Here is a 16,746-nt window from a genome sequence, read left to right as displayed (position 1 = left end):
AAACTCTTCATGAAGTAAAAAATATCCTGAATGACATTAACCAATATTCCATTCAGTAAATTCACAATGTTGTCATTGCAGCTTGACAAACTCCATGCTACTGGATACAAAGCCAGTTCTGCTTCGTGAAAAGGAGACCAAGAAGCAAAATATTAAGTGTGAGAGATTATCGCCTATGCCCAGGACTACCTTCAGAAGATTGGTTCCTTTTATGAATACCTTTGTGAAGGTGAGATGCATGCACTGTATTTTTAAAGTCACAGTTCACAGCTTGTGTTGAGTAGGCAAAAGATTTGATCAATATTAAAATCTTAAAGGGGACTTATCATGAAAATCTGACTTTTTCCATGTATAAGTGCTATAATTGGGTCCCCAGTGCTTCTATCAACCTAGAAAATGTTAAAAAAAAAAACGGTAACGGAAACCATTTTCTGCAAGCATGTGTAAAAAAATAGGTCATTGGCTCCCCTTGTGATGTCAAACGATTCCACTCCTACAAAGTGGCTATTTTAACATTTTGTAATAAATTATCTATATGGTATTTTAAGCTAAAACTTTACATACATACTGTGGGGACGCCAAGTCTTATGAAATGTTCCCTTTGAAAGGATAGCTCACTCCATAAAACTGAAATTCAGTCATCAACACCTAAACTCATTGACAGTAAAACGTTGGGAGAGGTTTTTGTTTTTAAATAACCACAAAGTTTGTTAGCACAACACTGGATCTTTTCGAAACATGTGAAGTATTTCAATATTTCTCTAACCTTATACACAGTCAAACAGCACTCCATCAAACCATTCTGTAAGATTTGGCAAACAACAACTTATAAGACAACTGACTCAAACAATTTCTACAGTCCACTGCTTTTACCTGCATAGTATTGTGAGGTTTGAAAGCATTTGCACAAGATTTGGGGATGAAGAATTATGGCGTTTATTTTGATAGCAAACTACTATGATTATGTGATTGATCGATATATCATGAATATTAATTAAGACATGGATAGTTGTGCATGGGGTACTTTTAAGTCCATTTCTATTTATAGCTTGCAGCACACTGGCCTACAATCCACTTGGTAATTTGTGACGTAAGGAATACCGTTTCCAGGTCCACGCCTTCACTGATTTTGAGTGAAATTTAAACAGACATTTACAACATGGTAGTTTATTGATTTCATGCATTTAAGCTAAGCTTTTATAAACTCACACTGTGCACTACCCTTGTAATGACTGAACGATCATCTGGGATGTCCACATAGAGAGAGAGGTTAGAATTGTGATTGTATATCAGTATTTTTGTTTGTTTCCTCAGCATCTGATAGAGCTTTTGGACCCGGAAGGGGTGCTGTGTGATGTCAGACAAACAAGCGGATGGGATTTGGTACCCATAGTTAACTTGGTTCAAGCATATACCTGAATACATACTATGTTAACTTAGGAATTATTATGTTTGGAATGTTTTTTTTTGTAGAAGCCATATTTTATTTGTTTTCAGCCCACATACAACATCATTTTTAATGTTTAGGCACACTGACTTAAACAATTGTTTGTAGGGACACACATCAATTGAAATTTGTAAAGTCCTTTTGTAGGTCACTCAGTTACTGAATCAAATGAAAATGAATCTCATTATACTCTTGTTGTATATGAAATGTAGAGCTTACAATGCAGATGGACCATTAGCAGAAATAACACAAAAAAGGAAACCATCAAATGTTGGCTTGAGACATCATACACTTGCGCTGCTGCTAACTTGAAAGCATAAAGCATACATTTTTCTTTAAACAAACATCACACTTGGTGTTATTCTTTGAATTGATAATATATAAGCACTCTGTTTTTTCCTGATCAAAAGATATATTGTATTTGTTATGGTCCTATAGAATCAATCAAATATAGATTTGCACATATCTAATACATCCAAATACCTCAGCTCTAATCTAAAGTGCCAATAAATCTGGTTTGGAAAAATTAGACCATATGATTCAAACACTTAAGAGGTACAGCCCAATCTCATGGTTAAAGGGATTCTTTTTTCTAATGAACACAAAGTGTGTTTAACAGAAGAAATACAATTCATAAACGTTTAGAACAACATGAGGATCAAAAATTATAACAGAATTTTCATTTTTTGGTCAACTATCCCTTTAAAGTCTTATGTTTTAAAACATCCATATGATTTAACCTGCACAGGTTGGACCCAGGATTCCAGTGGCATTATGATCAGCTGGTTACACTGCACCTCACACCCTGTGACCCACTGGAGAATCCAAACAACTGGAAGAGATGACAAACATGGTGGAGAAGGCGACCACTACAGAGGGACAGGTGGAGGCAGTGAACACTATGGAAGGGCAGCTGGAGCAGGCGAGCACTACGAAGGGCCAACGTAATTAAGACAGATTTTAAGAGCTGCCATTTATATCTGGGTTTCAAGTATTTAACATATGGGTTACCTTAACGCTACCTGTTGTCCAGTGTTTTTCCCATAGAGCTTTATTCAGGTTAAGGCTGATATATTTTCAGCATCAACATTGCAGTGTGTGTGCATGTGAAATGGTCACATTGCAGGACGCATGAAATCAAGTTGCGAAAATGAACTCAAACATGTCATGTTATAGGGTTTTCTGACATTAAAATAGGTGTCTTTGTCATGTGTCATCAAGACATCAAAAAACACACAATGTGGATTGTCATTTGTAAGTGCAAAAAAATCTTAAGTGCAAAATTACTATTCCTATGTTTTTTTACGTTAGGAATAATTGATGACGGGCAGTCGAATATTCAAAAATAATGCACATTCAAGGTGGTAATGTGGCATGATGCAAAGTGAAGTATCACACCGCAGGTGTACATTAATTTCAAATAATTCAAAGGACCGGAGTCAATTATTACACTTATACTTGTAGCTGTAGGTGTTAAATATGGTCATAGTCTAGTCTTTCTTGTTTCATAAAGACACAATTGAATGTTTAGATGTGCTTATTACAGGCCTGTGACTAGGCTACTTTTTAAGATTTCAATATATTGGGATAATTTGAATATTAAAAATACTATGAAATGTACTTTGAATGGGATAACAGAGGAAGATTGACAGCACTAATCTGTACTTACAAGCTGACATGTAACGTTGTATAAATCTGTTCAGCCGCACCAGAATATTTTGCCACTCAGATCAACCATAAAGTAGATTTGATTTTGGTCATGCTTCATTTTTTGTACATGCAATACACTATAGACATTTTTAAAAGTAAAGCAAACTCTTGGCACCAGCTGAAACACAGTGACATTGCTTATAGAGCACCCATAACAAAAGGCTATTTTTTAAAAAAAAACAGTAACAGAAGATGTTAAGTATCATATATACAGTAGATCCTTAATGTCCTTGTTTATAAACACTTAACTAAAAACTTTAAATCACAATAACTATACATGTACTTCACACTTATACATGTACTGCCGCACAGTGATGTTGTGATTGTCCAGTATTTGAAATAAGAAGTTAAAGGTTTATTTGGTTAATGAGTAATTTTTTTTCTTCAAACCCACAGGTGTCTACACATGGTCAGCCACAGTCACAAATCTTGCACTCTGTCGCAAAAAGAAAAAGCCAGGTATGTAAATAATGTTTGTAGAGTAATTATTGGTGGTATTTAAATTGATCTGTTTTACAGATGGATTAACACACTACACTTGTGTTAAATCTGTGCTATATAAATAAACCTTGAGTTGACTTGATCTGTTTTGTCCACTTTCGACCACTTCATCCTAATTACTGTGAGAAACTGAGCTAGACCCTCTGCTTTCGTTTAAAAGTGAGCGGGAGAATTGGCGGGTTTAAATTGACGCAAACTAATTATGTCAAAGTCTGCTGCTTGTGGTGTTAGTAAACATGCTGCACAGTGTTTTGTACATGTTTATGTAAGAGCTTTCTCTGATATTTCAGAGCCATTGATGAAATAAGCTTGCACAACTTTTACATGCTCACAAAATGAAAGCCTACCTCTGAATGTGGTCGAAAGTGGATGAGCCCAAAACGTTTTGAACACTGTTTAAACCTGTGTTTAGTGTAGTCCACTTGTAATCCGATCGACCAGAATGCATCTTAGTGCATATAGCTGCATTCAGACAAGCAGTGACTAGCGCAGAGCGACGCGATCTCATTAATTTCAATGCCAGCTCGATGACACGAGCGACAGTGACCTTTGGCTTGGGGATGTCCAGCCGGACGACAAATTTAAGAAAAGTTTAAAGCCTCATACATATTTCGTGTGACTTTGTTACTGTGCCGCTCGTCTCTTTCAAATAGGTCGTTAGGGGAGTGTCTAAATCTAGTTGTCATAAACAAATGATTAACGTCCACTCCAGTAACTGACTACAGATGGATGACAGGAACTCAACTGCTTTGCTCTTATTGGTATGCACTTCAGAAAGTAGCTCATCATTTGTATAAAGTTAAACTTTTCTCAACCTTGTCTCAAATTTGACACACCTATTCAGAAGCCAACGGTCATTGTCAGTCGGGTCGCCAGAAGTCACCAAGCTTCCATTGAAATAAATGAAATCGCGTCGCACTGCTACTGCTAGTCTGAATGCAGCTTAACTTTGTGCAAATGATGAGCGATTTTCTGGAGCAACTACCAGTGAGAGCCAAGCAGTGGAGTTCATGTCATCCGTCTCTTATCAGTTACTGGAGTGGACGTTACTCATTTGTTTATGACAACCAGATTTAGAAACACCCTCAAACGACCTCTTGAAGAGACGAGCGACAAAATCGCTTATGTGAATGTACCTTTAGTCTTTTCACTTGTCAGGGCACCGGCAATCAAGTCTATTCCACTAGAGCAGTGTTCTTCAACCCTGCTCCTGGAGGACCCCCTTCCAGAAAGTTTTAGATGTCTCCTTATTTAAAACACCTGAACCAACTCATCAGCCTCCTTCCAGAATGTCTTCCTAACAAGCTGATACATTAAAACAGGTGTGTTGATTAAGGAGACATCTAAAACATTCTGGAAGGAGGTCCTCCAGGACCAGGGTTGAAGAACACTGCACTAGAGTAATGCCTTAATAAATTCAACTGCGTTCCACGTTTTAGTTGCTGCTTCCTCAAATCCGTTTCGCTTGTCTAATTTAGAGTCCCTATAAATTAAACTCCATTTTGTTTTTGTTTTTACTACTTTGCATGATGCACTTCCACAACACGCCAAACAAAGCTTTTAGGTTATAAAAGCATTTTTTTAATATTAAAATGCACCAGAATACAAGAAAATGGTATCTACCCCAGTAAATATTTTAGACCCACCCACATTTTTTTGTTTCTGATGCCCATGTTTAGTACCAGACACACATTACAACTAAGCATTTTGTCTTTTTTTTTATTAATGGATATATGACTGGACTGTAATCTTCTATCCTACAGGTGGACCAAAGCTTATGCCTGATAAGAAAAAGCTTAAAAGGAGTAAGTGTACGTAAACATTGATGCTTTTATCAGTGTGTTGACATTGCTATTTTACCCCTGGTTATTTGTTATAGTTTTATTGCTTATTTCTCTAACTACTTACAACAGTCACAAAGGTTAGACAGTCATAAAAGAAATGCATAGTGTAGACCATATGCAGAGTCTAATATAGGATTCAAATACTTCCTTGTGGGTAATAAATAACATTGACATCATAATTGTTATGTAGATACTTTCTGTGTTTAGTCTTTTTGAATTGCAGGCTAAGAAGGAACAGAAAAATCCATGATCAGATGCTGTAAATATCAACAGTGACCCACTGTGTTACTTAAACTTAATGCCTATAGCCAAACATAATCTAAACATCATGCTAAAAATGAAATTCATGTGTTTGCTTTTTTGTTTTGTTGTTTCCTTAATAGGGCAAAGCAGACATTTTGGTGCACTGGGAGCCCTGTCCAGTATGGTATGTAATCTTCTGTTTGCTTGCTTTATCAATTAATCCATGCATTATTTATTTATTTTTATTTATTTATTCACTTTAACTTTGTTTGTTTTTTTATTTGGCTACAATAATTTTCTTATCTGAACTGTTTCACAAATGACAAAAATAGAAACTTATATTTATAAAAGACATGTTATAATTTGTGCTCCACACTTTCTCTTCTGTTTTAGTGATGAGATTTGGACCCATCCCTGGCAGCCAAAGGATTCTCTCCAAATTAATTAAAATAATTAAATAAAAATTGTGTTACACTAAAATTCCATTTTGGTTTCTGACTATTTATTAAATTTTTCTGTGCTGCATTTGAAGTCGTATTGTGCTTCTGTAGTGGTAAAAGGTGGAAATGTTCAAGAAATTCAAGAAATGTGATGCATGGAGTTTCTTTATTCTTTACGCCATTCCAGCATCTATGGCTATTTTCATGGTGAGAGGGACAATTTGACATTTCCAATTTGCCTAACTAGCATGTTTTGGGCCTTTGGGAGGAAACCGGAGTAAATTCATGCTGACACAGGGAGAACATGTAAACTCCACACAGAAAGGCCACCTCACCTGAGCACTGCATAGTTTAGCTCCAACCCTAATCAAACTTAACCACCTGTGATTGTCTAGTGATCATGAAGACCTTGATAAGCTTGCTCAGGTGTGTTTGATCAGGGTTGGAGCTAAAATCTGCAGTGCTCTGGCCCTCCTGGTTCTTCATCAGTCAACATGTCAAATGTTCTTTAATGTTTTGGGGAATTAATATTAAGTAGTGTTTAGTAAATTTAACCCTGCAGTAAACCCAGCAATATGTAACACTGCTGATGCTTCAACTGCTGGAAGGGATGAGGGATTATTAGTTAACTTGATGGGGCGGTTTCCCGGGCAGGGATTAGACTAGTCCTAGACTAAAACATTTTTAAGAGCTGTCCAAACTGAAAACAACTTGCACTGACATATCTTAAAATACACCAGTGCCCTTTGTTTTGCTCCAAAATGCACACAGGTAATGTTTTTAGTTAGGTATGTTTGTTCAAACTAGTTATATTTCCTAATTAAACTAAGGCCTAGTCCTGGATTAAGCTAATCTCGGTCCGGGAAACCACCCCAATGTCTGTTTTTGCCAGTGTTTAACTATTTGATATGTGTGAAGGATTTTGAGCAATGAAAAAAACTTTCGTATGTATCATGCATTAAAATATATGACCTTTGATGCCTTTTGATGATTTAAATAAAATCTCCATACAATCTGAGCATGTCTGTGTTTTACTCTCGACTAATACTCTCTTCTTTTAACATTACTGGTAATTAACATAGCGCCATCTAATGGTTGTAAATGAATAACACAATAGGTCTAAATATATTAATACAAAATAGCATCTATACATACTGTAAAATACATTTTAAAAAGTAGTAATAAGCATAAAGACATATTAAAGAGATTTTATGATATTCATATATATATATATATATATCTACAATAAAAGTCCAAACGTTGTAAATAGTTTTAATTAAACAACACAAGGGACATAAATATATATATATATTTATAAAACTCATCACAGTTGAACCGTAAACAGAACAAAGTCATTAAACTCCATGACAACCATACTGTAGAACTTATCGTTGTCATAGAGACATTATGACATCACAATCGGTGCCTATAAAACGCTCAGCCAGATGAAACCGGTATCATTTGACTGATCTGAACGCTTGCCTTTGGTTGACTCCGAACGCTACTGTACAGATTTTCAAGTGAATTTGCAGACTTTCCAAAAGTTCGCAACTTTAAACTGCTTGACGCACTGTGTACGGACAGACAGTTTACTTAGATTTCAACCCTCTGTGAACCGAGTCTAAGCACAGTTAAGTCTGCAGTTATCTTTTCACATCATGTTTCGTCCTGTAACACCATTGTCCGACAAGGACATGGAAGGAGCAGATGTTGAAAATATGGATCTGCCGAATGCTGTGCCGAACTTTGACTATGTCCCTGATTTCGGACTTTCGTCACAAGTCGGGCGCGCTGCCGGTTCTTTAAATCCATTTGAAGGAGGAGAGGAGGAGGAGGAGATGATGGATGTTTATCCAACACATGAGGCGAAACGCCAAAAAGGTAAGATGCGAGTTAAAGCAAAAAGTCTGACTTTCATGCTGATAAGTTTACATAAAGTTATTGTGTTGTTAATGTACGCGTACATTTAGACACACCAGGTGGTGCTCGTGTACTTGATATTTTACCCGCCGTTTTTCTTGACCGGCAGAATACGCAAACAAATTTTGATTCCATTAATTTAACAAAAAGCGACCAGAATTAATAATCCTCACAATTTAAGATAAGAATTACGCCGTATGAGGTCTTGTTTTTTATTATCCTTCACGAAAATTAACTGGTTTTTATGAGGTAAAAGTGTAGTAACCATGTTTATTGGTGTATTGAGTACTATTAGCAAAGCCATGGTTATTTTGTGGTAACAATGGTTTTAATAAAGTACCGTTAACCATGTTTTGTTGGATGTATGTTTCACTTTCATAATGGATGTATAACATAATAAATAGTTAGCAGTGCATACTGTTGTTATCCAGACTGTTTTGTTCATTTACTGAAGCCAATGTTGTGTACTATTTTTATTTTTGCTTGCTTGTTTTCTCATGATCACAACTTAATTTCTCGTTATCTCAAGTTAACAAAAGTTGTATTTTTTGTGATGTGATGAAAGCTCTTGGGTTCTTAATATGTATGTACATGAACGGGTTGTATTGTTTGAAGACAGCAGAGGTATATTTTGGTAAATTAGGGGATGAACAAATTAGGTTTTACTTAGATCAGGGATTCGTTTAAGATGAAATCGATCCGTCAGTATGTAGTTGACAAATTGATAGTGGTGAATTTAGGGACCGTCTCTAAAGTTACTCCTTAATATACACGTTTCTACTTTATACAGCATTTAAATGGAATAACTTTTAGTCAACAAACAGTCACAAACCCAACTGTTTTCATATGGTTGTCGGCTATTATGTACACTTTTACTTATATAGTTATTAATATAATTGTTAATTACTATTAAAGATAGAATCGTACATTATTACTTTGAAGATGGTCCCTAAATTCACACACATTATGGGGTGGTTTCCCGGGAAGAGATATCTTAAACCAGGACTAGGCCTTAATTTATTTAGGAAATATAACTAGTTTTAACAAACATGCCTTACTAAAAACATTACTTGTGTGCATTTTGAGGCAAAACAAAGGGCACTGATGTATTTTAAGATATGTCAGTGCAAGTTCCTTTCAGTTTGGACAGCTCTTATTTATATATCTTATACGTTTTTATGTAATTATTAGCTACACGTATGCATCAGCAGTTCACTTTAAAATACACTAAATATTATGGACAGGAAATTACATTATGACATTTGGATTGTCAGGATAACAACTTTTTGTTATCTCGAGATCCCCAGAAAATAAAGTCATGATCACGAGAAAAGCAAAAATAATATTAATGCACATTCTCTCTTGCTTCAATACAATTTAGACAATAAGAAAAATTATAATTTCAAATGAAGGCATTACTTTATTGAATTATTTTATACAGTTGAATAAATAATAGATTAAAAGAAGTGACACGTTTTAGACACATATTGATCATTTCAGTTAAAGCATTCATTTCATAACATTATTTATTGAATTGCAGTGTTGGGATGGAGATGTGATGATGGTGGAATGGATTTTGTCCTACCAAGTGCGGTCCCTGACATTGTCCCGAACAACGGGCATTTGTTAGACAGACGCGCCGGGAGTTCACATCCACGAGGAGGAGTAAAGGAGTTTACTCCTGCATTTGAGGAGGCGAACAGCCCCACAGGTCAGATGGAAATTTTGTGTTCCTGACAATCTTTAAATCTGTACCATGTTTGTTCCTCAATAGTTTTGTTGGCCCTTGCAGATTCTGATATCTTACTACATTAATGTCAGTAAAATAAAGCATCTTACAATAAGATATTAAGTTTAGACCATTTTTCTAGTGTGTTTTAAACTCTTATTTTAACAGCATTATTAATGCAATAATCATTGCTGTATTTTTAGGAATTTGTTATAAAGAATTAGATACTCAATTACATATACATATTTAATCAAATAGTATCTGGGTGGACAGTTTGTTAAATGTGTTTATTAAGTATTATTACTGACCACGGTTCTTTGTCATTCTCTTTTGTCATAATGAATTTTCTAATAGTTTATCATTTGTTTTTGTTTTTCTTTTTTGGTGTAGAAAAATGCGAGAATAAAGTCTTGAAATCATTAAAGAAGGGATGGAATAAAGTAAAGCAGCCATTCCTTCATAATGATAAAGTGGAAACACTGATTCCTTCAGAGGTTTGTTACATCATTACATTTAATACAACTATCTGTCCATTTATAGACATGTTTCCATCTAGGTTTTGTTATCGACCAAGTGAATATACGTATTAAAGGTTTTCTATTTAAATGGTGCTAAAATGGTGTCCGTTGTGATATCACGAATGATGAAAGCGACATTACTTTTGGTCTATCACAAAAAATCTGATCTTGAGCAAATTATCTACCTAATTTCTCTAATGCTTTTACAATAAAAGCTTAGCCAGGTCCAGTCTGATGTTTGTGGTCTCGGTAATTTAAAATAAATGTGCTTTCACCAAAATGACCCGATTATGAGGACAAAAAATGTAATATTTAGGAGAATAAACATGAATAATTTTATGGATAAGTGATTGACATTTCAGCACTTCATGAAGTAAGTTCAGTGCAGCTCTGTGTATATGGAGGATCGACTCTGCAAATCAAAACAGAAAGTCTCAGGCTGCAATAAGAGCGCCTATTGTTTGCTGTTATGTCCTTCAGAGGTTGCGCGTGATGAAGATCTATCATGTGACATCACATTTATTTGCGTTAAAGCTATTTTTTTATATATATTTTTTTTTTGAGGTATTGACATTGCGTTTATGCGCTAAAGCATTTTTTTGCTAAAAAGCCTTGGATGGAAACATGGCTTCTAAACATGTCTGGAAACATTTATCTGTCTGTCCGTCTGTCTGACCCACCTCTGGTCTTCTCCACAGCTTAATGCACATTCAGCTAATCCTAATGTAAAGGATGGTGCTGGTCTGGCCAGCTCTGAATTAAACAATAAGATCAAACCGGAAAAACAACGAATGGCATTCTTTGACTGTCTCCGGAGGGGCAAGGTGGAGTCAGTGCCGACTCCCCTGCTTAAAGCGGATCCAGCTATTCCTGATGTTAGGGAAGTTGTTGATCCTGCATCACAGTCAAAGACCTACGTTGGTCCGAAGAAACAGAAACAAAAGGCTTCAAAGAGCCGCAAATCTAACCTCCAGGGAGAAAAAGTGACTGTTGTGCCAACTCAACAGCCCAAGGCTATTTCAGATATTCCTGTTGGCATGGATGTTCCTGCTCTGGCCGGCCCCCAATCAAAACCAAAGATTCGTCCGGATAAACGCATGACATTGACGCAACGCTTCTTTGGATGCTTCCGGAGGGGCAAAGTGGAGTCGATGCCGACTTCACAGATTGAGGCCGATCCAGCTATCCCTGATGCCAGGGAAGTTGTTGATCTGGCAGATTCTCAATCGAAGAGTGTTGGCTTAAAGAAACAAAAACAAAAGGCTTCAAAGAGCCGCTCATTTCACAACCCTTGGAGTAAAAAAGGGAAGAGTAAAGTGAAAAAAGATGCCAATCCAGCTTTTCCTGATGCCATGGATGATGTGGATCTGGCCAGTTCTGGTGGCATCGCTGCAGCCAATGCCAGGCTACAGACATTAGGTGCCATTCCAGAGAATATTGGGTTAAAAGGTGGTGGAAATCCTGACCCAAATAAAGCAAAAAATCCTGGGTCAAAAGATGTTGGAAGTCCTGAGGCAAAAGGTTGTAAAAATCCCAGGCCAAAAGCTCTTAAAGCTCTTGAAAATCCCAGACGTTTTTGGGGTCCTAACCCAGGTAGATTTGTAAGTCCCACACCAAAAGCTTTGGAAAATACCAGACGTTTTTGGGATCCTAACCCAGCGAGATTTAAAACTCGCAGACGAAAATTTGTTGGAAAACCCGCAATAGGTTGGATTCGTAACCCAACTAAATTTAAAATTACCCCACCAAAAGCCCTTGAAAATCCCAGAGATCCCTCGCCAGAAGATGATAAAGTTGTCAGGCCAAAAGTTATAGATGTTGTTCAACAAGCTTTTAAACCGCCAAGTGAGAAGAAACGAGCTAATCGCTCAGTACCAAGAGGTCCCACACCAAAAGCTTTTGAAAATCCCAGAGATCCCTCGCCAGAAGATGATAAAGTTGTCAGGCCAAAAGTTATAAATGTTGTTCAACAAGCTTTTGAACCGCCAAGCAAGAAGAAACGAGCTAATCGCTCAGTGCTTAGAGGTGAGTGTACTGACTTCATTACTCCTACTTTGCATCAATAAGTGAAATGGTTTCTTCATCATATTCTTCTGTACCTGGAAATGTATGCTGTACCTTTCATCTGTGAGTATATGAGTGTTAACATGTACTGTCACCTCATCATTTTTCTGTGTGTTTTTCAGAGCCTTTTGATTCTGAATATCAACTCTTGTATCAAGTGCTTGGGGAAGGTTGCGGTGGCAGAGTGTACAAAGGGATCCGTATATCGGATGACACTCCGGTAATGCACTCGTATTTATATCAAACACAATGTTTGCTGAAATTTGTATGTTCACTTGATCTAAACCATGTTTTAAAGTTTGTAGATTCTCAAACCTTAAAGTTATGTGTGAGGTGTCAGGTGAGCCGCTTTAGTCAGCTCAAGAGAAATTAACTTTTGTTGTTTTTCTCTTTACAGGTTGCCATCAAGCAAATAAACAAACAAAAGTGTGAACGCACGATTCAGATTGTAAGTTGTCATAAAATTTGATGAAGTGAACTAAACAGAAAATAGACAGTATAGCGATTACGCACCAATACAAGATATTTGTTTTATCTAATTGTAATTTGTTGACCATTTTTTTCTCCAGCCTGGATACCCCAAACCACTTATTCCAGAAGTGGCGCTGCTGCTTAAGTTAGGAGAAGCGCCCTCATGCCCCAATGTCATACAGATGTATGACTGGTACGACACTAAACACTTTTACATGCTCATGTTGGAGTACCCACTGCACAGCGAGTCCTTGTGGGATTTTGTTACAAGTCATAGAGGACTAAGTGAAAATACAGCAAGACATCTCATGCGTCAGGCGGTACTGGCAGTGCAATACTGTCTGGATAAAGGAGTTTTCCACACCGACATCCATCCCGGAAACTTCTTGGTGCAGCAATCAACAATGACCCTGAAGTTAATTGACTTTGGGGATGGACATTATCTGACGCATGATGATGTCTGTGATTCCGATGACTTAACGGGTGAGCTGCATTTTTTAATAAAGCGTATAAACCTGTTGTTTCTTTTACAAAATGACTCAACATGATGTTTTGTGTACAGGAGCTCTATGTGGCACCCCGCCTGAGATCTACAAGAAATTCCGCGCTGTGCCAGCAAACGTCTGGGCCTTAGGTACTGTGCTGTACTTCATGGTGCATGGAGATTACTCTAATTTAAAGAACTTTTATTCCGGGAATCTGCAGACAATTGAGAAGGATTTATCAAAGGGTGAGTGAAAATGACTGATCAACATGCACACACAAAGTCTCTGATCAAATCCACAATAAATATGATCAGATGATACGGTCTGTCTGGCAAGATGTTAGATTTTATTGTGTTTAGCTAAACAGTCATTTAGTGGCTCGCCGATGTATTACATCACTGTGCCATCATCTTAACCTGAGGTACTGTCTGTCTGTGACCAGGGTAGGGCTGGGTATCGTTCAAAATCTTTCGATCCGGTGCCAATTTCAATACCTCAGTTTCGATACCGGTTCCTAACGATACTTTTTCCCGATACCATATGTTTTAAAATCCATTTAAACATTAACAAAAATACATTAAACACAAAACTTTTATTTTTCACCTTAATCAAAACAAATTCTGGTAACATTTCTCACTCAGGGTAACATTATTAATAAAACTGGTTGTGCTTTTGGATAGGGGTGCGCCAGCAGACACACTCATCGGTTTTTGTTTTATGAAAATAAGGAAACAAAAATAAAGAAATTAAGAATATAACTAGCACTGCTTTATTTTATGAAATGTAAAATGGTCTTTAGCTTGGACTAGCGGAATTGAAATAAGTGAGTTCATTATGCTGCAACTTTGACAAAAAGTTAAAATATTTAAATGGGTGACTGAGTTTCACTGGGAAGATTTGTATGCATGTTTGTTTGTTTTTGTAAACAAAGAACTGTAATACTCAACTTCATAATTATCAAAATATTAAATAGCCTACATTTGGGATTTTTAAAATGAGTAGCAAATGCGTTAAATTGAATTTTAGTTTGTTTAAAATAATAAGCCAGGCTTGTAAGCAGTGTTGGGCTGCTTAACTTTAAACCATAGACTGTAAAAAATAGGTTTTAAACGCATCGTCCATTTTGGGAGACGAGGGCATGAAGTCTTGCGATGCTGCGGAACCAGGCACGAGTAACAAGCATTGAGAGACACAGGCTGCGCGCGTGCTTTAAATTGAAACCCCTCGTCACTTTAGGAGAAGCGCCGTTTTGGTTGACTTTCACGGAGACAGCACGGTAATACTTGCGCTCACTCAATTGGTTAGACTGTCACAAAGCCTTTCTGTACATTTCTCATATTGTATCCTTTTTACACGTGTGTTGGGTGACTGTGAGTATCTTCCGAAATCTTCTCCGTCACGTGGTGGTGGACAGCCAATCGCCGGCGCTTTAGGTCCTTACATGCAAGTACAGGCTCACACAGACACAGCCGCTTGGCTTTTGGAACCGAAATTTGGCACCGAAAGATAAACCATTTTTCGATACTCAAAGTATCAAAGGTTTTCGTTCGATACCATAAAAGTATCGACGTGTGATACCCAGCCCTAGACCAGGGTCCCTTTAGATGATAGACAGACAGGCAGACTTTTTTGCAGTATTATTAAATGACAACAAAAGCGTCTCTTTATGCCGTCATCATTATTGTCATTTGTGTGTCATGATGACTAACCAGCTCTCTCATAAATCATGTACAGAAATCTGTGATCTGTTAAGTGGTTGCCTGGCCAAGAATCGAAGTGATCGTCCGACGCTCAAGCAGATCTTAGATCATGACTGGTTTAAAACTGAGTCTGACGAAGAAGAGCTACTCGTATACAAAATGAGGTAACAGACCTTTTCAAGAAGGAAACTGCATTTTGCAGATTACATGCTTTTTATTTTGTGTAGTTAGTTGTATAGTAAGATTGTTTTAAATATACATTTTCATCACTACAGGGCACTATCCACACAAAAATGAAAAGGATGAAGCTGAATGACTGAAGGAGAGGGAAATGATTGGAGATGCTGTTTTCATCATCCTGAGACGTATGGAGTTTGAAGGAGGTATGAATGAATGCTTTTTTAACTATAATCGCATAATCTCGTGCATAATCAAAGTTTACTGTTAAGGGAGTGTCTTGCGTGTATTTTGTGAACGTGAGCGTCTCTTTTATCATAAATGGTTTTGACGCGTGTGCAGCAGGAACTTATTTTGACAAAACATGTGATGCACATGGTTCACATGACGCAACAAACAAATATTTTAAAAACGCAAGCAACACACATGACACTCCGAACACTTATTTTTAATTAGCATCCCTCGGATGAGCAGTCACGAGCCGCCACTGATATTGTGGCTTTAAGGTTCTAGATATACTATAAATATGATGACTAAAAATTAAATGTTGACATTTTCTTTCTTTCTCATCTTCAGGTTGTATTTCAGACTTCATGAACACAGACCGCTGGCTGAACGTCTGATGCAGATCCTGTCTCATCCTTGAACACATTTAAAAAAAAAATTTAATTCTTAATGTTTTTATATTTTAAAGTTGTAAAATAAAGTATCTAATATATAGTAAGTTCTCTATAGAATCAGCGATGTCTGGCTCTCTCTAGGGTTTTTTTTCTCCTAGGAGTTTAGGGAGTCAGGTTTATTAATGTAAAGCTGCTTTGAATGTGAAAAGTGCTACAGTTTATAAATAAAATTGAATTGATATGGAAGACCTTTTTTATGTTTCATGTTTTAATCTGCTTTTTTATTTGATCAAACTGATTAACTTGGGTTACTTATGTACATGTTTTTCATATGCAATATCAAACCCTTGACCTTGGTATAAAATACTGCGACTTAACGTAGTAAATTCAATCAGACACAATGTTAAACCTGATGCTGTTTGACTTGAAGCAGTGCATTCCGGTTAGTATTTTTGTCCGACTTCAGCTGGCACTGCAGGCACGTGACTGTGTCATATGGTTTCTAAGTACCGCGAGAGCATTTCGAGAGTAGCCGGCTAGCTCAGCCGGTGCAGCTTCTCCAGAGCGGCTGCCCGGAGTTGTGATGACGTAACAGCTTTACGTGATTGATCAAATTCAGCATCTAATTCACTTAATTTGCGATAACACGGCGCACACGTCACTACGGCATGTAGCAGGTGTCTGGCTTGATGGCTTTGTCTTCAGCTCCTCCCTCGACTGCAAGTGGCAAACCGCACTGATCGGTCTGCGCAGCGCCGCATGAACTCGAACACACCTATATAGTAGGTGAACAGCACTACTTCTCGTACTCTTTGCGTACTGTATGTCAGGAATTTGAAACGAAGAAGAACCCAAATGCGGACGTGATGAAACACAG

General features: G+C 37.1%; 1 protein-coding gene across 19 annotated transcripts in view; it reads left to right on the top strand.

The window, feature by feature from the left end:
- LOC129416379 (uncharacterized) overlaps window positions 1-16,109 on the top strand; it is a 64,776-nt gene extending 48,667 nt beyond the window's left edge. For 4 of the 19 annotated variants that reach the window (XM_073872888.1, XM_073872887.1, XM_073872883.1 and 1 more), the window contains 14 exons: window positions 82-229; window positions 1,315-2,391; window positions 3,554-3,616; window positions 5,422-5,929; window positions 6,139-9,816; window positions 10,225-10,328; window positions 11,051-12,377; window positions 12,539-12,636; window positions 12,814-12,864; window positions 12,986-13,370; window positions 13,450-13,617; window positions 15,107-15,236; window positions 15,348-15,455; window positions 15,826-16,109. In XM_073872888.1, coding sequence (XP_073728989.1) covers window positions 9,675-9,816; window positions 10,225-10,328; window positions 11,051-12,377; window positions 12,539-12,636; window positions 12,814-12,864; window positions 12,986-13,370; window positions 13,450-13,617; window positions 15,107-15,236; window positions 15,348-15,369 — 2,427 coding nt within the window. In that variant the 5' untranslated portion in view covers window positions 82-229; window positions 1,315-2,391; window positions 3,554-3,616; window positions 5,422-5,929; window positions 6,139-9,674 and the 3' untranslated portion in view covers window positions 15,370-15,455; window positions 15,826-16,109. The other 15 variants (XM_073872896.1, XM_073872891.1, XM_073872899.1 and 12 more) reach the window with 14 other exon arrangements.
- The last annotated feature ends 637 nt before the right edge of the window (window positions 16,110-16,746 follow it).

The sequence above is a fragment of the Misgurnus anguillicaudatus genome, chromosome 11 (genome assembly GCF_027580225.2).
Source record: "Misgurnus anguillicaudatus chromosome 11, ASM2758022v2, whole genome shotgun sequence".
In the NCBI taxonomy this organism is placed as follows: domain Eukaryota; kingdom Metazoa; phylum Chordata; class Actinopteri; order Cypriniformes; family Cobitidae; genus Misgurnus; species Misgurnus anguillicaudatus.
The sequence above is the reverse complement of the archived record's forward strand: the minus strand, read 5'-3'. Positions and strand labels throughout refer to the sequence as shown.